Source organism: Aedes aegypti, chromosome 2 (genome assembly GCF_002204515.2).
Source record: "Aedes aegypti strain LVP_AGWG chromosome 2, AaegL5.0 Primary Assembly, whole genome shotgun sequence".
Classification (NCBI taxonomy): Eukaryota; Metazoa; Arthropoda; class Insecta; order Diptera; family Culicidae; genus Aedes; species Aedes aegypti.
The window spans coordinates 404,374,761-404,393,173 of record NC_035108.1 but is presented as its reverse complement, the minus strand read 5'-3'; the positions used below and the strand labels follow the sequence as shown (position 1 = coordinate 404,393,173).

Below are 18,413 nucleotides of genomic sequence, written 5' to 3'. Positions count from 1 at the left end.
TTGAATGACACTTATTTGTTAAGGCTATGTTAAAAAATGATTGATATAATACACCTTGTTGTCATAAAAGCTGTTTTAAAACTAATTAACTTGCACTTGAATCTGGATAACTTACCTTATCATACCTCTTAAATCAGTATTGGGGCTCCTAATATGCGATAACACCTTTATCATTGTGAATTTATAACCCACCACACTATCATTGACATTGCGTCATTAATCAAAAACACTTATTCATAATATAAAAACGCCAAACTAATGCCCGTTTTCATTATTTTTGCGTATTTTCTTCAAAGCAGCACCCGAAAACTGTCAAACTTTGTTAAATGCTGCTTAGTTACCATAAAATGTGAAAAAAAGCTGAATCATCTTCGATCAGCATTTATTAAGGCAATTTTACATCCACAAATGCTGAACCATAACAGTGTGCCCTTATTCGTGTATTTATAATCACAAAACAGCATTTGTCGATGAATCAATCAATTATGGTCCCGCCATATTAATTTCAATCCGGTTGCCACAATTTCACTTTTTTCAACACATATTATCTCCATGAATTCGCCCATAAGATGCTTTGGTTTGATGATTAAACTGTCTAAATATAATTCAATGCACAGTTACTGCGCAATCAAACCAACAAATGTTGAATATGTTTTATTCTTCACCTGGCGGTTTGTTTTAGCAAATGCTAAATAACTACAAATATACCGCTTTCAGAGGGGGCACCCGAAATTTCACTTCTTTTTTCATCACATTTCACTGTAAATCTCACTCGGCACTGAAAATGTAAGCACTATATCAAAATAAATCACTTTAAATTTTTAACAAGCACTACGACATAAATTATCACAGACGTATTTTAAATCTTATTTTGTTTTGCTTACGTTGGAATAAATCCGTGAAGATCGACGTTATGATAAAATCAATTCCAAGATGAAGCGACATTCTCCTAGAACAGGTGACCTCAAAATAGCTACCACTAATGCTATTTTGCTTTATTTGTGTGACATAAATATGCACTTCATAGCCTCTTTCAGAGTGGGCCAACTAGTCACGTTCTAATCTACGAGAGGCTTTGGAGGATGCGATGAAGGCAACAGTGCCTTGACCGTGGTTTTATGGGCGTTTATTTATAGCACCCTGGAAGTAATTCGTAAAACTGAAATTGTTACTTGGGTTGGAAGCATACCTTCAAATTTTATCATGCAGTCATCGAGTTCAATATCTCTGTGATGAAAGGTTCTAAACCATCAACGATGGGGTGAGATTCTTCACCGGCCTTGTCTCCAGCATTCACCCATATCAAATGATAGAAGGGGTTCATACCTGGATCATTGGAGACATAAACATATTTTCGAAAAATTGGCAAATTTTGGAGAGCCGTGTTTGAACCTTTATACAAGTGTGATAAGCGGCTCTGTTTTGCTCAAAACCTATGAGCTAGTATTGATATAAGTTGTCTCTAACCAAAGGAACAAATTTCTCCCTCAAAAAACTGTTACAGTCCTCTATATTTATTTCTTATTAAACTTCAATAAAAAATAAAGGCATATAAACTCCGTAACACGCAAATGCCGTCAAAACTATGAACCTGGCAAAATATTTTATTGTGACCATGGAAAACACGTTCTCTAAGAACTCCTCCATCCTCTGATACCAAACAAACGAATATTTTCATTATTATTGTGTGATTTTCGAAGGTGGAAAGTTCATAACCAGAGTATACGACAATCAGACTTTTAAACTTCTATGCTATATCATAAATTACATTCGATCACAAAAACAACGAAAATAACGCTTGTGGATGATAAATTCACGTTAAAAAAAACTTTCGCATTTTTTATGGGCCATGCTGTTATGATAAAAATAAGGTAAAAAGGGAGGTATGGGGATTCTACTGTTGTGTAAAACATGCAGAGTAGTTTATGTTTATGTTCATTATGCCTCTGGTTTCCCTACATTACTAGCAAAGCGTTACGGGATACCGCGTTATTTTCCCTTTCTTTTGTCTCACTCTAACATTCATCATCAAAACTTTGCAGAAGCAAATCTCGAGTTTTAGTGAACCGATGAACGGATAGGTTTATTATAATGACGTCCCATGCGGCCTTAATTATTAACGGGTATCAATAATTAATTATTAAATTTACTTCTACCATGATTAATGATTAAATTAAATTTTATTATGATACATGATAGAGATTGATAATTAGGCTATGATCAATGGATAAAATTATTTTTTGAAGTAATCATTATATTGATGACTAAACTCAGAATAATTAATGATAATGATTAATGATGAAAATTACGTGCCTGACGCCGAGCTTGAACAAAAAATTAAATGTTAGGCCGTCTTTTAACGAAATACCGTCAAAGCTTTAAAATCAATAAATTTTTTTTTAAGTTTTTCAACCGAGGCCATCGATTCGAACATCACGCATGTTCCCGATTCATCGTCGGTTGCCTGGATTAGCTTGCGGAACATCAAACTACATAAATTTGCAAATAAAATTTAAAGAACGTTATGAAATAATTTGGACACATGCTGAGTTTTCCAGGTAGTTTGTACCTCGTGGGAAGAAGTTTACTTATAAAATCTCAAATTAGAAGATATACTGTCAACTCTCCCTTACTCGATATTGAAGGGACCATCGAGTCAGGGAGGTATCGAGTTACAGAACACAAAACCAATGCAACTTCGATCCAAGGGACCATCAAGGTAGCCATGAAAATCAACTTTTACTATGGTTCTCTAATTAAATATCGAGGTACGGAATATCGAGTAAGGGAGAGTGACTGTATAAGTTTTTAAGCAATGTATTTAACCGAAATACAAACTACGTTATTTTTTGAATCAGTAAAAACAAAAAATATCAGAACGAAACACAGTTTAATCTCTATGAATCGATATTTCTCCAGTCTTGTGACATCTAGTTGAACAGATTTTGTTTTGGAAGAAATGGAGCAACCATGATTTTTTGTTTTTAGTTTAATCCCTTGAGTCGATTTCGACATCGACCCATGGACTGTATGATGAGTACACTGGAAGAAAGTACATAAAATAATCGAAACAATCTGCAATCACAGTTTAATATGCCGCAAGCTAACATTTAGAATCGTTGACGAAGTGGCCAATTCTGCCTGGGAAACAAATATTCAGATTATGTTGATTAGGTGTGCGTGGAAAGTGTCTTACGATTACTGAATAAATAAGCGATCTCGATGATTGATTAATGATAATTGATTTAAATCAATATTGCAATGATTATGAATAGTGATTACAGCTTCAAATTTTGTGATTATTGATTGGCATTTTTGATTAATCAAAATCACTAATCATCAATAATTTTATGATTAATCGTTAATACTCTGGTTATGGCACAGTACTGAATTTAAACAAACATCTAATAGAAACGTGATTAATTTAGTATGAAGTCCTCACAAATTAACTGGGCGTGATACACGTTGAGCGTTGCAATTACCGTCGCCTTTGATGACCAACATCAGGAAGCACCCATACTGTGTGACTCACGAATGACGGCCCTCGGCCACCTCTCCACTTGCTCACAGTAATTTTTAACCCATAGCACTACTCAAAGCTAATGTTTTGTTTTGATTAATCTCTTCTTGGATGACCCTCCACTTGGCCGATTGCACGAAAATGTTCTCCCCCATGGGTTGTAAATACTACTCAGGGCCATTCTGGTTCCGTTCTGAACCTTGCCAGTTAAGCCGAACGTGCTTAGAAATCAAACACGATTCGTTACAAACCGCAGAACTGAACTAAAAGAGGAACCGGCACTTCGCACTTCACGATCGGTTACGGGACGTGGTCGGAAGTGTTGATCATCACACTCGCAAATGGCGATGTAGATGATCGCGATCGTTATTTTCTTTCTATGGACTGGGGGTAGTCCGATTTGCCCAGTAACTAACTGCCCATTAGTTTGCTATTGATTTCCACCGTTGCACAGAGGCGCATGGCCGGAAAAAACCTAAAAAGCTCATGATCTCAAAATCACTTGTTAATACTTTTTAGACTTCTGTATCATTGAGTGACGATTTCCTATAACGTGAGATTGATCTGTTTTATTTCCGATTTTTTGGTAGAATCGTAAGTGTGGAAGCTCTAAATTCATCTACTATAGTTCACCTAACAAACTTCCAACAGCTGCATCTCAATGAAATCATAATAGATTTGAGTTTCATTCGAAAACGTGGTTTTTCGAAACGTAACCTTGGAATTGACAATAACGACTCATTTTTTTCATTTCAAACTGTTAAGTTGCAATGCAAATTATTTCACTCAATTTTTCTTCAACATTTTGAATAACTTTGTCCGTTTTATGTAAAGTGTTTCGGGAAAATGAGTCACTCACTAATAACCAGTAATTGATCCATACTTTCAGTCGGGCAATAGTTTTTCTTGTCTCACTTTGCCCTAGAGGAAAATTTTAATTTTCAAATTTAATTACAATCTATCTATTTCATCATTAAAATCTGCATCCTGCTTCATAACTCGATTTAAATTTAACTGAAATTACTAACAGAAAGTTGAATTTATACCTCCAGTTAAGGTTTGTGTTTGCATTACAACCAAATTTTATTTAATGAACCCTTTTTATCTTATTGGATGAAAAAACTGAACCAATTTTACTAAGAAATCGGATTTTCAATTTGACGATTTATTTTCAAAAGCATGATATCGTGAATCGGTGAATCGGCAATTTGTGACGGATTTGAGGTTTCATCCGACCTTTGTTCGAAGGCGCGCCACTGTGCGTCGTCTTTGTTGTTGGAAGGAACCGCCTTTGAATTGAACTGATTGCCGGTACGTGTCACGGTGATGATTTCTCATTATTCGGTTCTCCTACCCGGTTAGAGGTGAATGGCAAATCATTTTATTTCGAATATCAGTAGAAACTTTTAGGATAACTAGTGAATGCCAAATTTTGTTCTCATAACTCATTTGGTTATGATGTAACTGAGTTGTTTACAATCTTCTATACAAAACAATAATTGACATCCATGTCCCCTATCATAGTCTATTTTCTCCTATCTAATGTATGGTTGGCAACAATAGCCAAGAATCTTGCCTTCCTATGTCCTTACTATGTAAACAAAATAGCTGTTATGCCCCCCGATACAATCAGCGCTGTAGCAGTAGACGATAAACATACTCTCATGATGTGCAGCGGATCATAATTGTTACAGAGAGTGAGAAGCGAAAAATACTCTCAATTTTCTTAGAATTCAAACCCTGATTACAAACCATACTTCAAACAAGCTTTAAACGATCCCGATATATATTTTTAACTTTTTAAGAGCAAACTAAAAAAATCTTTGAAAGAAAGACAGGTAAAATGCTTAATGAATACCATGAACAAAAAAAAAACACGGAAAAGTTGCATGGTACACAGTGCAGCATTCTCCCCTACCAGTAGATTTGCTTGGTCGCACTGCATCGTATATTGCATTCAGTTTTTGCGGTTCACGCCTGGCAGCTTTTCCGGCGTTCGGACGTCGATCGAAGCGAGAATGGTGAAAATTAATTTACTGGTTTTGCATCAATCGTAGCAGATGTGTTTTATTTCAATTTTGAGACGCTAATAATTAATTGGTCAGAAGTGGGATTCGTTATAACACGCGGAAATCGTTACAAGTGGCAATTTCCATGGTTTTGACTGTGATTAGATGGGTCTATCTTAAGCGTTATTGTTTTCGTTACGTTTCTACTGAGACAGAGCCTGCTATTAAGCTCTGTGTTCTTATGAACATTTCCACAGTTACTGACTGATAATTTTCTTTGTCAATTTTTGTATTTGTGTCTCGTGTACTAAACACGAAGATACTCTAAATGTGTGTGTCCTGGGGGTTGATGAAAATTTCCTATCCATAAGAAGACTTCAATATAAATTCAAGATGCCATCAGGAATTCGTCAAGAAAAACTTCAAATGCTATCTGGGAGGTCTTTCAGGACTCTTAACTTAGGAACAACAGATCCATTGAAAAAAAAACTAGCAAGATTTTTCAAAAGTTTCTACAAAGAACTTCTAAAATTATCCGGAAAGACGGAAATTTCGTAGATAATTCGTGGACTCATTTCTGTAAAAATGTCGGCAATATTAATCAACTTCCATCGAAATCTTTAAAAAAAGGCAATAACCATCACAAACGTTGAAATTCCGGAACTTCTCCGGAATCACTTACAAATAAGTTGGTGTACTAATGAGATTTTCAGCTTTTAGGGGGGGGGGAAATTCATGCAGAATATTGGAGTGTCCCTATTGAGTTAAAGAAAACAAAATCAGTGCATCTTCGGTTCAAGGTACCATCGAGGTTGCCATAAATAATAACTTTTACTATAGTTCTGTAACTCGGAGTTATGGACAGCTAAGACTGTATGTTTTTAATAAATCTAAAAATGATTTTCTGGCAGGATATAAGTAAACTGATGACTTTTAGAAGATCTGTCATTTCTTCCTAATATCCCGCTATTTACGTGATTTTTTTCTATTATTGTTGTTTTTTTCTAAAACGGATGTTTTACCAATTATTGCTGATTCATCCTCAGAATTATTTTATCAATTTTACCTTGAAAACCACCATCTATTTCACAGTGGCTTACCATAAACTGAAAGCTTTAATACCACATTAACCACATCTGATTTTTTTGTGTGAAACAATTATCAATAACTCGATCTAAAGCCTTAGTCAAAGTTGAGCACTTCATTATTGTAAATAACTTCGCAGAACATTGTATTGTACAGAGCTATTCATGAAGAGCGTGACAATTCTATTCGAACTACTGAATTACTCCAGGAATTCCATCAGAATTTTCATTAGTGTTTCCTCCAAGAAATTCCAAAGAAGGAAGTTCTTAGGGGTCTTTCAATAAGTTACCCTCATATTGGGGAGGGGTTTTCAATAAAGCGTAACAAGTCATACACCTTTTTTCCCATTCCTTCTCTTTGGTATAACGACCCAATTGAGACAGAGCCTGCTTCTCAACATTTGCATGTGTATATCGTGTGGCAAATACGAAGATTCTGTATGCCCTTGGAAGATGAGAAAATTTTCTTTACGAAGAGACCCTATACCGGTGGGATTCGAAGCAACGACCCTACACTTGCTCTTGCTGAATAGCTGCGTGTTTATCGTAACGGCTGTTTAAGCCCATACATTATTTTAAGCTTCCGTATAAAGAGTGTGACATTGGGAGGGAGAAGCCAAAAATATTCAATTTTTGCGCGTAGTACTTTATGGACGAACATGGAGAGCGATTTATGGAACACTCAGATAAAATATTTTTTCCTAGAAGTACTAATTCTCTTCAATTTTTTGCTGATTACTAGAGATGGTCGGGTTTTACATTTTTCAAACCCGAACCCGACTTATTTTATTTCTTCAAACTTGGACCCGACCCGAACCCGAGACAATAATTCAAAAGCAAACCCAAACCCGAAAAAACCCGTGTTTAAAAAGATGATGAATTTTTTTGGTGCATATGGAAGCTTCCAGGTTGTCAGTTTGTTTCCAACTCTCACAAAGCCCGAACCAAACCTGACTAAACCCGAACCCGACCCGTACCCGAAAGTTTTGTAGCCTTCAAACACGACCCGAACCCGAAAAATTTTAAATTTTCAAACCCGAGACCCGACCATCTCTACTGATTACACACACATTTAGCAAGCTTGTGGTAGTAAACATCTAGGACAAAACGTCAAAGTGAAAAAAGAAGGTAAAAAGATCTGAACGATTTTTAGAATGAAGAAATAATTACGTATAGAACAATTTTTTTTATCCGTTTTTTCATTGTACCTTTAGTACTTTCGACGTTATATCATTATTTTTTGCCTTCGAACCGTAAAAACTACCGTTAAGTCACCAGTCACCGTGCGGCCTCCATTCACCGTGCACATATACAAATTCCTACAGAATATTCATACAATTTTCACAAATTATTTTTTTGTCAGCAAAATAAGATAAAACTGATGAAATGAAGTAGCTTTTGTCAGATTTTTCAACACTCTTAGTAGAAACACCAAAAATTTACATTTTTCATTTTAACGATAGAGTATGATTTTTTTCAAAATTACAACAAGTTTTCATTGTGGATACTATTAGTAAGATGTATTTCATCGTATGAGCAATGAGATTTTATGCAAATTAGAATTTTATATTGTGTTTCAATCGAAACCCAAATGCACGGTGAATGGATCCCTCTCAGTATGTATGGTTCCTATTACCGTGCAATAGTGTAAAAGGCTTGAATTTATTCGGTAATATTAGATTTATTGTTATATCGTCATTAAACTACTTCATATTTAGTTTCTGAGTAAATATGGAATGATTTGGACAATACAGTCAAACCTCCTATAACGATTTTAATGAAAAAATAATTATTCAGTCAATTTTTAAACTTTTTATGGATTTTATTGTAAATGAAGATTTAAACAGTCAAAAAAATGAGTGCGCTCACTATTAGCAACATAGTTGCTCCATCAACAACGTTTCTTCAAGAAACAAAATTAAATCATGGCGAAATCTATACGCACGGTGAATGGTGCTCTAGTCTTCTTCTTCTTCTTCTTTCTGGCGTTACGTCCCTACTGGGACAGAGCCTGCTTCTCAGATTAGTGTTCTTATGAGCACTTCCACAGTTATTAACTGAGAGCTTTCTTTGCCGATTGACCATTTTTTGCATGTGTATATCGTGTGGCAGGTACGAAGATACTCTATGCCCTGGGAATCGAGAAAATTTCCTTTACGAAAAGATCCTCGACCAGCGGGATTCGAACCCACGACCCTCAGCATGGTCATGCTGAATAGCTGCGCGTTTACCGCTACGGCTATCTGGGCCCCAATTGGTGCTCTAGTGTGCACGGTAAATGGTGACATAGAACGGTACGAGGCGACCTTAACATGAGATTTTCAAACATATTTTTTGAGTAATTTTTAGTTATGCATCACTAGTTTTAGATTTTTCCCTGAATTATTATATAATTGTACGCCACATAGTGGTATTTTAATACGCTTCAAATTATTTGGAAAAGTTATATAATTTTTTGAAGTTTTTCTTAAATGCACGGTGAATGGTAGCTTGACGGTATACGAATTGAACTGGTTGAACCAAACAATGACGTTACAGGCATACACTATAAGCCTATGCATGGTTGAAAGACAAAAGGTCGAAAGGACAAAAGGTCGAAAGGACAAAAGATCGAAAGGACAAAAGATCGAATATGCTTTGTTTGGCGGGAAATTTTTCCTTCTTTGAAAATAGATTTTCGTCCATTTGTCCTTTCTTTTTTGTTCTTCGACCTTTTGTTTTTTCGTTTTTTTGTCTTTCGACCTTCTGTCCTTTCGGCCTTTTGTCTTTCGACCTTTTGTCATGGATTCCCATTGCATGGTATGAAACGTTTGACTTTCACAGTGCGCGTTGTTTTCAAGTTGTCATGACAGCACCAACACACGGCGCACAATAAAAAGTCAAAAAGACAAACAAATTTCTGGCACGTGCAGAAGCTCATAATATTTATGACTTGATCAAAGTAAACTTTGGGTATAGAAAACAAAATTTTTAACGTGGAATGTCAAACATTTTATTTATTGTTTCTTTGATATGAAAATTTGTCCACATGTTATTTTTCATTTAAACTGTTCTATTCTATATCAATGTACAATAATCCTGACATGATCAAATTTTTGTTTTGTTTGGGTTGTTTTCTTCTCTCGCAACAGCAATCTGCCGTGAATCGCAGGTCAGTCCCATCTGTAAAAAGTAGGCATTGAGAAAATGGGCTGTGAAGTTTTCAAACTCATTTTCCATACAAATTTTCAAAAAAATTCCAGGGGATTGGAACATGTTGCAATCTTAATGAAACTTTCACAATTTGGTTTTTCACTACGTTATCTTACCGAGAAAAATATAAAGATGATCAAAACAAGTTACATTTTTGTGTTCCACGGTGCAGAAGTCTGTAGTGGGACTGATGTGCGGTTACTTTTCATTATGGGACAATTTGACTTGCTGTTTTTTTCCTATTTTTTCCGAACAAATCATATTATTTCATTATTGCAGCTGAAAGAGCATTGGAAGTGATGTTGAAAACTAAACTCAACTCAATTTTGACGAAAATGCAGATGGGACTGACTGGCGATTCACGGCAGCAATGTTGTCAAAAACAGAGAGAGAGACGCACCGACCCATCGTCGAAGTTCAATGGAATAAGCCCAATTTGGTCTTTCGAGTTTACCCAACTTAAAGTTGTTTTAACCCACTACGGAGACTTCGAAAGCTAACGCTGGGTAGATTTTTTTTTGCACTGGATTGTTTTTTTTTTGCTGTTGTCAAACGAAAACTACCTAATGATAGGTATATGTCAGTTAACCCAAATTTGGGTTATCTTACGGAGGAGCCGAAATGCGTCAAAAGAAGTCAAAGTTGGGTTGATTTGTGGCTCCGTGTATAAATATGTAGGCAATAAACGCCAAAATCATATCACTCCCGTCAGTTTTAAAGCTAACGTAAAAAGCTGGATAATCGTCGGAAATTGATTCAACTGATATTCGTAGTAGTTATAATGAAACTGTTTGCAAAATGTTTGTGAAAAGTTGTGGACCATCGAACCAAATGAAACATAAGAATGATTTGGTCTTATGATAATGCTTTCTAAGGTTGAAATATCTCGACTGGAAAAACTTGCAGAGTGGTATTTTTGGCGATGCGGTCCAATGAACGAATCAAAAGCCCTATTCGATTCAAGTGTTATAGATGCTATACAGGGTCCGCAAATTATCCGAACAGCAAAATATTGGAAAGATGATCTCGCATTGTAAACAATGAAAAATCAATGCCCATGTACCTTTCATAATACATCTGTATCTTATCACAAAATACAACTTTAAAAAATTTCGAAATGATTGCTTGTTACTGAGATAGACAAATTTTAATTTTTCTGATACGTTTTTCCTGAGGGCCGCTAGTCATACTGGAGATGTGTTATCCCTAAAACCTAAAAGAGATGAATCCAAATGTCCTATTATTATTTGAAGTAATCTACAGGTTAGTGGCTTCAAGTTAGACTGGAAATAGAAAATTGTACGGTTCAAATCCAGCTTACGCCATAAAGCTCGGAAAACAGCTCCTTTTAAGACACCTCAATACATTTGGGTTTGTTCTGCAATTATTTGAAATCGGAAATGTGTCAAACTTACTTCTTAAGGATATAATGAGCCAATGTTTAAAACCATGCAAGAATATCGAAATTATTATGCTTGATTGTATAAAACCAGGTCTTCAAAGTTTGTACGGATAATTTGCGGACACCCTGTATAACAACAAGGGTTAATCAACAATTATCATGTCTTAACATTAGTGTAATCCAATATTGGGGTGCCCAGATTTTTAAGGAACCTTTCTTCTTAGTGTTCTAAGAGCACTTCCACAATTATAAGCAGTGCGCTTTGTTTGCCTAGGTTGTCATTTTTGTAATCGTTTCCATGTGTAGGCACGATGATACTTTATAATCACTACTCAGGGAGGGCAAATTGCCATAACGAAAATATTCTGGCCCGATCGGGAATTGAACCCAGACACTTTGTATAGAAATTGGTTTTCGATATTTACCTCCAAAACAATTATAAATCAATCAACATGACATGTACGAAGGCGAACAAAACTGAAAACATAGAAAACACCCTTTAGCCATGACCATAGCAGAACCCAACCAAGGCTTTAAATATTTACCTTTTTCAAACATGCTATGCTTGGCTTGCCACTATCTTATTGAAAGCCACTCTTTTCGTTCTACCTCCCATGCTCCACAAGATACGGCTAATTTCGATTTCAATTTCAATTCAAAACATGCTAGCCCCAAGTGAACGGTACGCGGAAAGCGTGTCCACCATCGATACGTATTAGCCGGTCGATCGACCATCACACGCTACTGGTTCCCCCCTTTCGTACTATAAACTAATCAAACATACGGTTTTAGACGACGAACAAGAACTACAAGCTGACACGCGTGTAATAACCCCCTTAGGGTGGGTGTACTGGTATTCGCCGCCCTAAGGAAAAATATTTTTGTTAATAAGTTGAATGACTTCTAAACAGTGTTAATAGGTTAAGCGAAAGCTTTCAATCCTTCATATGCGGGAAACAATATATAAACTGGTCACAAACTTTGTCTTTGTATCGAAAATAAGGGTGGCAAATACTTGATCAAATGTGCCAGTTTTCGAGAAGTTTTTAATTCAGAAGAATTCAGGAACACCATGGTATTTTAAAGTAATTTAATGATCACTAAACGACTTATGCCAAACTGTATCGTTAACCGGTATTTTAGCGGGGGTGGTGAATACCAGTTCATATACCCTAGTAGAAAACTTACTTTCGATCAGTTTCCGTAGTTCTTGGATTTTGCTGGATTTCTTCTCGTCGTCGGCAAAGAGCGGCAGTTGATCTACTTCCGATGTCGGTTTCTTCGCGGAGATATTGTTGTTGTTGTTGTTGTTACCGGTGGCACTGCTAGGGCCGCTACTCGATCTGTTAACTACGGCCGGCACCGGGACCGGCTGTAATGCGGCTGACGAAGGTTGCAACACTTGTATCTCCGGCATGGCGGCGGATGGTGGGAAATCCTACAGCAATGTGTGGTTCAACTGTCGGTTGGAAAATAGAGAGCAAGAGAATTAATACATAGAAGGTCGATCAAATGGGCGACAGATATGCATACTGCAATTTGCGTGTTAGTTGCGAGATTTCTTATGCTAATTAATAACACCTTTGCATGACGATATGACCCTTTGCAGAAATGTAAAAATATGCTGTTCAATGGCATATGTGCGTGTGATGTAGGAAAACAAATCTTGAAGGTAATAAACTCAAAAGCTTTGTTTCGTATGCATTTTGATGGAAAAAAAAAAAACAATTGTAAGAATATAAACATCATCTTCTGCGTATATTTGAAAATGTTCGTTAAGGGCTATCTTCAAAAAAAAAAAATTTGTTCGAAAATTATTCTTGCCCATTGCATTAGCATGCTCCCAAACTTTTTGGTTGCGCGACCTACCTAGCCAACAATCGTGTTCCTTGCGACACACCAATGGAAAATTGTTCAGTGACAGTTTTATACTGAAACTTCTGAGGTCATTTATGACTTTGTTGGGAATAGGATTTGATCACAAGATGTAATTGACAATTTTAATGACTGCATCGAAAATCAACATTCAAGATGCTTGTCCTCCAAGCTTAATGCATGTTTTTGTTCCCAAATTTCCGGCAAAGATAGGACAATCAGTTTCTCAAAAAGACTTGTAGTTTCAAAAATTAATTATGGACCGAAAACCCAAATTTTGATTATGTTTCCTGCGGTTTATAGCAAAAAACGAAATTTTAACAGGAACTTCCAGAAAACATATTGTTTGAACAGAAAAGTGCTGGTCTGCAAGAGTCAAACCATTTTGATCCATTTTTGAAGCCCTGCTACAAACAACTAAAACAGTAACGCTATTTTTTTTTGCTCTCAAATGAATCTTAAGAATAACTTTCAATGTTCAACACATTTATCCTGTTAAGCCGAAGTTATTGGCATAAGCGTGTTTCTATGGAGTAACTTATTAAAAATAGCTATTTTAAAAATAGCACTTTCTTCAATTTTTGGTTTTGGAATAACTTGCAGATGCTTTTTTATGAAATTAATTTCACCATATGTTTGGAAACATGTTTTAGAACAGTGACTCTCAACCTTTAATAATCTGCGATCTTTTTCAAAGTGGTACAAACATCCCGTGGACACCTTTGAACGATTTTTTAATAAGTACTAATGGAAGTCTTTCAGAGATCCCATTATAGTTCAAAAGGTATTAGAAGTAACATATGTAATCCACCACAGATCATGTAAGAAATCAGTCAAGATCTTGTAACGAAACTTGCCAAATTCTAACGAAAAATCAGAGTGATGCGAAACTAGCTATTGATCAAAGATATCCCCAAATGTGCAATTAAAACTTAATTGAGATCTATCCCAAATCATTTGAAATTTTTTTCCAAATATCTCAACAGTTTCATCGGAGTTCGCGAAGAAATTTCTCAAAAATAAATAAGGATTTCACCAAGCCTCACCACTGCAAGCTGTCCTTTAGGTTCTTAGAAACTGCCCAAGTAAAGTTGAGTAACAAAATGATAACAAGTTGAGTTATCGGATAATAAGCATTTGATAACTTAGTTCGTTTTTATTAGTTTGGTGTCTTCCACAAAGTATTTTGGAATAACTTGTACTACATTTTGACTCATTCAGATTTGATCTAGATAAGTGAAAACTGATCTAGAAAAACTTTCTTCTGCAAAGTCGTTCATTGAGGCATTTCTTCCGAAGGCACAACAACTCTGACGTGGATGGCGATATATGACAATTTAGTAAAAAACAGTCAAAAAACCGATTTTGACCATTTTTTCGTAAAAAAAAATTGTTAAAAAATAATTTGTCATCGAGTCTTATATATTTAACAATAACGGAGTAAATTTACACCATTTACTTGCAAAACCTTCAGATTTAATTATACTTTTGGTAAAAAACAGTCTAAAAATAGTGTTTTGCAAAATCCAGGATAACTCATGGAGCGGTGAATGGCGCCAGCTACTTTTGTGCATACGACCAGCCAAGAACATTAGTTTCATTGTCGCGAAGAAAGAAAAGTGGGGCCACGTGGGGCTTTTTGTTGTAGAGGTTTGAAAATTTGATTAAAATGTATTGAAAAAATCTTATATGTGATGAACTTTTCATGAATTTGTATTTTTCAAATTGTTTCGAAAATAGCATATTGCATGTTGACAAATTGTTTTGAAGAAGTCATCTCTACACTGGAGTTCTAATAAACATTCAAAAAGAATTCAAGATAATTTATCCCAGTAATAGTAATGTGTTTAATAAAAACCATATCATACGGTGCAAATAAATGAAACACGTCTGAATTTTTAGAATTTTATATAGTTTTTTTATGTAGTCTAAATCTTATTTCTCTTTAGTTATGAAAGCGGATTAAATGAAATGTATCCCATTTTAAATCACATACTTAACTGTTTTTTTTTTTCTAGCCTAAAATTATTAAAGAAAAAAAGCCCCACTTGACCCCCACTTTGTTTTCTTCACGACAATGAAACTTATGTTATTGATTAGTCGTGGACAAAAAATTAGCTGCCGTCATCTACCGGTTCATGAGTAATCCATGATTATGTAAAACAATATTTGTGGACTGTTTTTACTAAAAGTATCATGAAATAAGAAAATTTTGCTAGTAAATGTTGATAAATTACTTTTTTTATTGTTAAGCTTTGAAAACAGAATGACAAAACATTTGTATCCATTTTTTATATAAAAAATAGTCAAAATCGATATTTTGACTGTTTTTACTAAAGTGTCATACATATACCCTCGTCAGTTACATACATGTATAGAGTGAAAGTGTCTTCGGAAGAAATGTCAAAAATGCCTCAATGAACGACTTTGCAGAAGAAAGTTTTTTTTCTAGAACGCTCCTATCAAAAGATAAAACAGATCTAGATCAGTTTTCACTTATCTAGATCAAATCTGAATGAGTCAAAAAGTAGAACAAATTAATCCAAACTAAATTAATTAACTCATTACGCGAGGTAAAGATGGACAAATTATGGGTGAAATTATGAAAAAAAAAAATCCACGTGGTCGGCTGGGATTTGAACCCAGGACTCTTGTATGCTAGACGAGCGCTTTACCAACTAAGCTACCGAGCCACTTGGTGACCCAATAACTGAGTTGGTTACAAGTTTAGAATTCAAATCCCTACAGACCACGTGGACCCCTTTCATAACCAATATCTATCCATCTCATGTTCCTACACACGCGGAGCGAGCGAGTGCGATTTATTTAGTGTTGAAACTGTTTGCCTATCGTACCTACATGTAGCAGGCTTCACTTGATATCAGGATAATTGACTTCGCAGCACTAATCTGGAATTCGCCGGTTGGACTTCCGAAGCGAAGTTTCAAGCAAACTAACTGTCATTGCTCTGCCGGCTTTTGTCTCGACTGTTTTTGAAAACAGTCCGACATCACGTCGACGGAAAAACTTTCACCACAACGGAGAATTTGAAATAAGAAAATTTTGCTAGTAAATGTTGATAAATTACTTTTTTTATTGTTAAGCTTTGAAAACAGAATGACAAAACATTTGTATCCATTTTTTATATAAAAAATAGTCAAAATCGATATTTTGACTGTTTTTACTAAAGTGTCATACATATACCCTCGTCAGTTACATACATGTATAGAGTGAAAGTGTCTTCGGAAGAAATGTCAAAAATGCCTCAATGAACGACTTTGCAGAAGAAAGTTTTTTTTCTAGAACGCTCCTATCAAAAGATAAAACAGATCTAGATCAGTTTTCACTTATCTAGATCAAATCTGAATGAGTCAAAAAGTAGAACAAATTAATCCAAACTAAATTAATTAACTCATTACGCGAGGTAAAGATGGACAAATTATGGGTGAAATTATGAAAAAAAAAAAATCCACGTGGTCGGCTGGGATTTGAACCCAGGACTCTTGTATGCTAGACGAGCGCTTTACCAACTAAGCTACCGAGCCACTTGGTGACCCAATAACTGAGTTGGTTACAAGTTTAGAATTCAAATCCCTACAGACCACGTGGACCCCTTTCATAACCAATATCTATCCATCTCATGTTCCTACACACGCGGAGCGAGCGAGTGCGATTTATTTAGTGTTGAAACTGTTTGCCTATCGTACCTACATGTAGCAGGCTTCACTTGATATCAGGATAATTGACTTCGCAGCACTAATCTGGAATTCGCCGGTTGGACTTCCGAAGCGAAGTTTCAAGCAAACTAACTGTCATTGCTCTGCCGGCTTTTGTCTCGACTGTTTTTGAAAACAGTCCGACATCACGTCGACGGAAAAACTTTCACCACAACGGAGAATTTGTCAGTTCAAGCGCGCGAAATTTTCACAAGTCTTTGACGTTTACAAAGTGAGTCAAATATGTTTGTGTTTACTCAAAAGTGAGTAAGGTCGTTTTCTTTCATGGTTGAGTAAAAAGTTACTCACTTTGATAAAATGAGGTTACTCACTTTTGACAGCTAACTTAAAACTTCAAAAGTGAGTCAAAGTTACTCTCTTTTGAGTAGATTTGAACGAGCGTGTTGGTAACTGACAGCAAAGAACACGCGCCAACTAATCGGGCAACACTTATGTCACAGAGCCGTCAGCCGACCCGCACATTGTTGGCCATGACTTTTCCTCTTTCTTCTTCGGACCATCGGACACACAGGACGTGTTGTGAGGCGCAGCACAACTCGATCCCGCGGGAAGCAATCTAACCTCGCACAGATATTGCGGGGAAATTTAAAAATTTGGATTCTATCGCGGAAATAACGCGCAGCGAGCAATCCCCGCATAGAGCAAATGAACCTCAGTAAGCAGTGCAGTTTTATTTTCAGCAAGTAAACATAATGATCGGTGAGTCACGGAAGATTTCTCTTGTAAACTCCTGATTGCCATTTCAAGGCCATTGAAACCGAATCCTAGATTCCCCTCCATTATAAGGATACTGGCTCCTACCTTACAACGATAATCAATTTATGAATGCGTGTTCTGAGTAGTACTTCTCAAGGAAAGGGTATGAAATGCAAGCAGCATACATAAATATTCTATTTTGTATGAATTGGTTATTGAGTCACTTTCGATCCAGACATTGATTTACTTATCTGGTCTCAGGTCATCTGGTAAATTTGAATTGGATTCAACGGTTTTTATCCAAATCTCTTATCAGAGATATTTGTAGCATTCATTTCGGAGCATGTGACAGAAACTGCTCAAAGTCCAAAGTGGCAGCAAAATCAGGGATCACTACGATGATTTTGGTGGAAAATTTTCAGATGAATCGTTCTGGATTTTCCAGGAATCAAAATTTGTCTTGCAACGCGTAATACCTTTAGGCAGTGTTACACTCAAATCTTAATCGTTAAGCACTGCAAGAGAAAATTCTCACGCCTTAGATTCCCATGTAAAATTACTATATCCTGCTGATCAGTTGTTATGGTCGTTATAACATGTGTCATCTTTTGATTTGATTGATTTGGTGCTCAATTCTCCTGAAGTGTAGAGAGAAAAAAATATTTTTCTCATTGCCGAGATAGAAAGCACGTGTGTTCAGCAAAATTGTAGCATTTGTTATAACCAACAATTTTGCTAGAGACATGAATCTTCTATCTATTGCTTAAAACGAGATAGAACGATTTGTTTAGATATGGACTCAAATAATCACTTTGTCAACGAGGCATGTATACATTTTAAGAATTAGGACAATACAATGTTCTACAAAGTTGGTTGTAATTTTAAACTGTGCATCTT

At 35.9% G+C, this 18,413-nt stretch overlaps 1 protein-coding gene across 1 annotated transcript in view; it reads right to left on the bottom strand.

Moving 5' to 3' along the window:
• The window catches only part of LOC5573255 (alpha-tocopherol transfer protein), a 64,853-nt gene that overhangs the window by 25,866 nt on the left and 20,574 nt on the right, over positions 1-18,413 (bottom strand). Inside the window, exon 2 of the mRNA XM_001654416.2 lies at positions 12,397-12,667. Within this exon, the coding sequence (XP_001654466.1) occupies positions 12,397-12,625 (229 nt within the window). The 5' untranslated portion in view covers positions 12,626-12,667. The remainder of the gene's footprint in view (positions 1-12,396; positions 12,668-18,413) is intronic.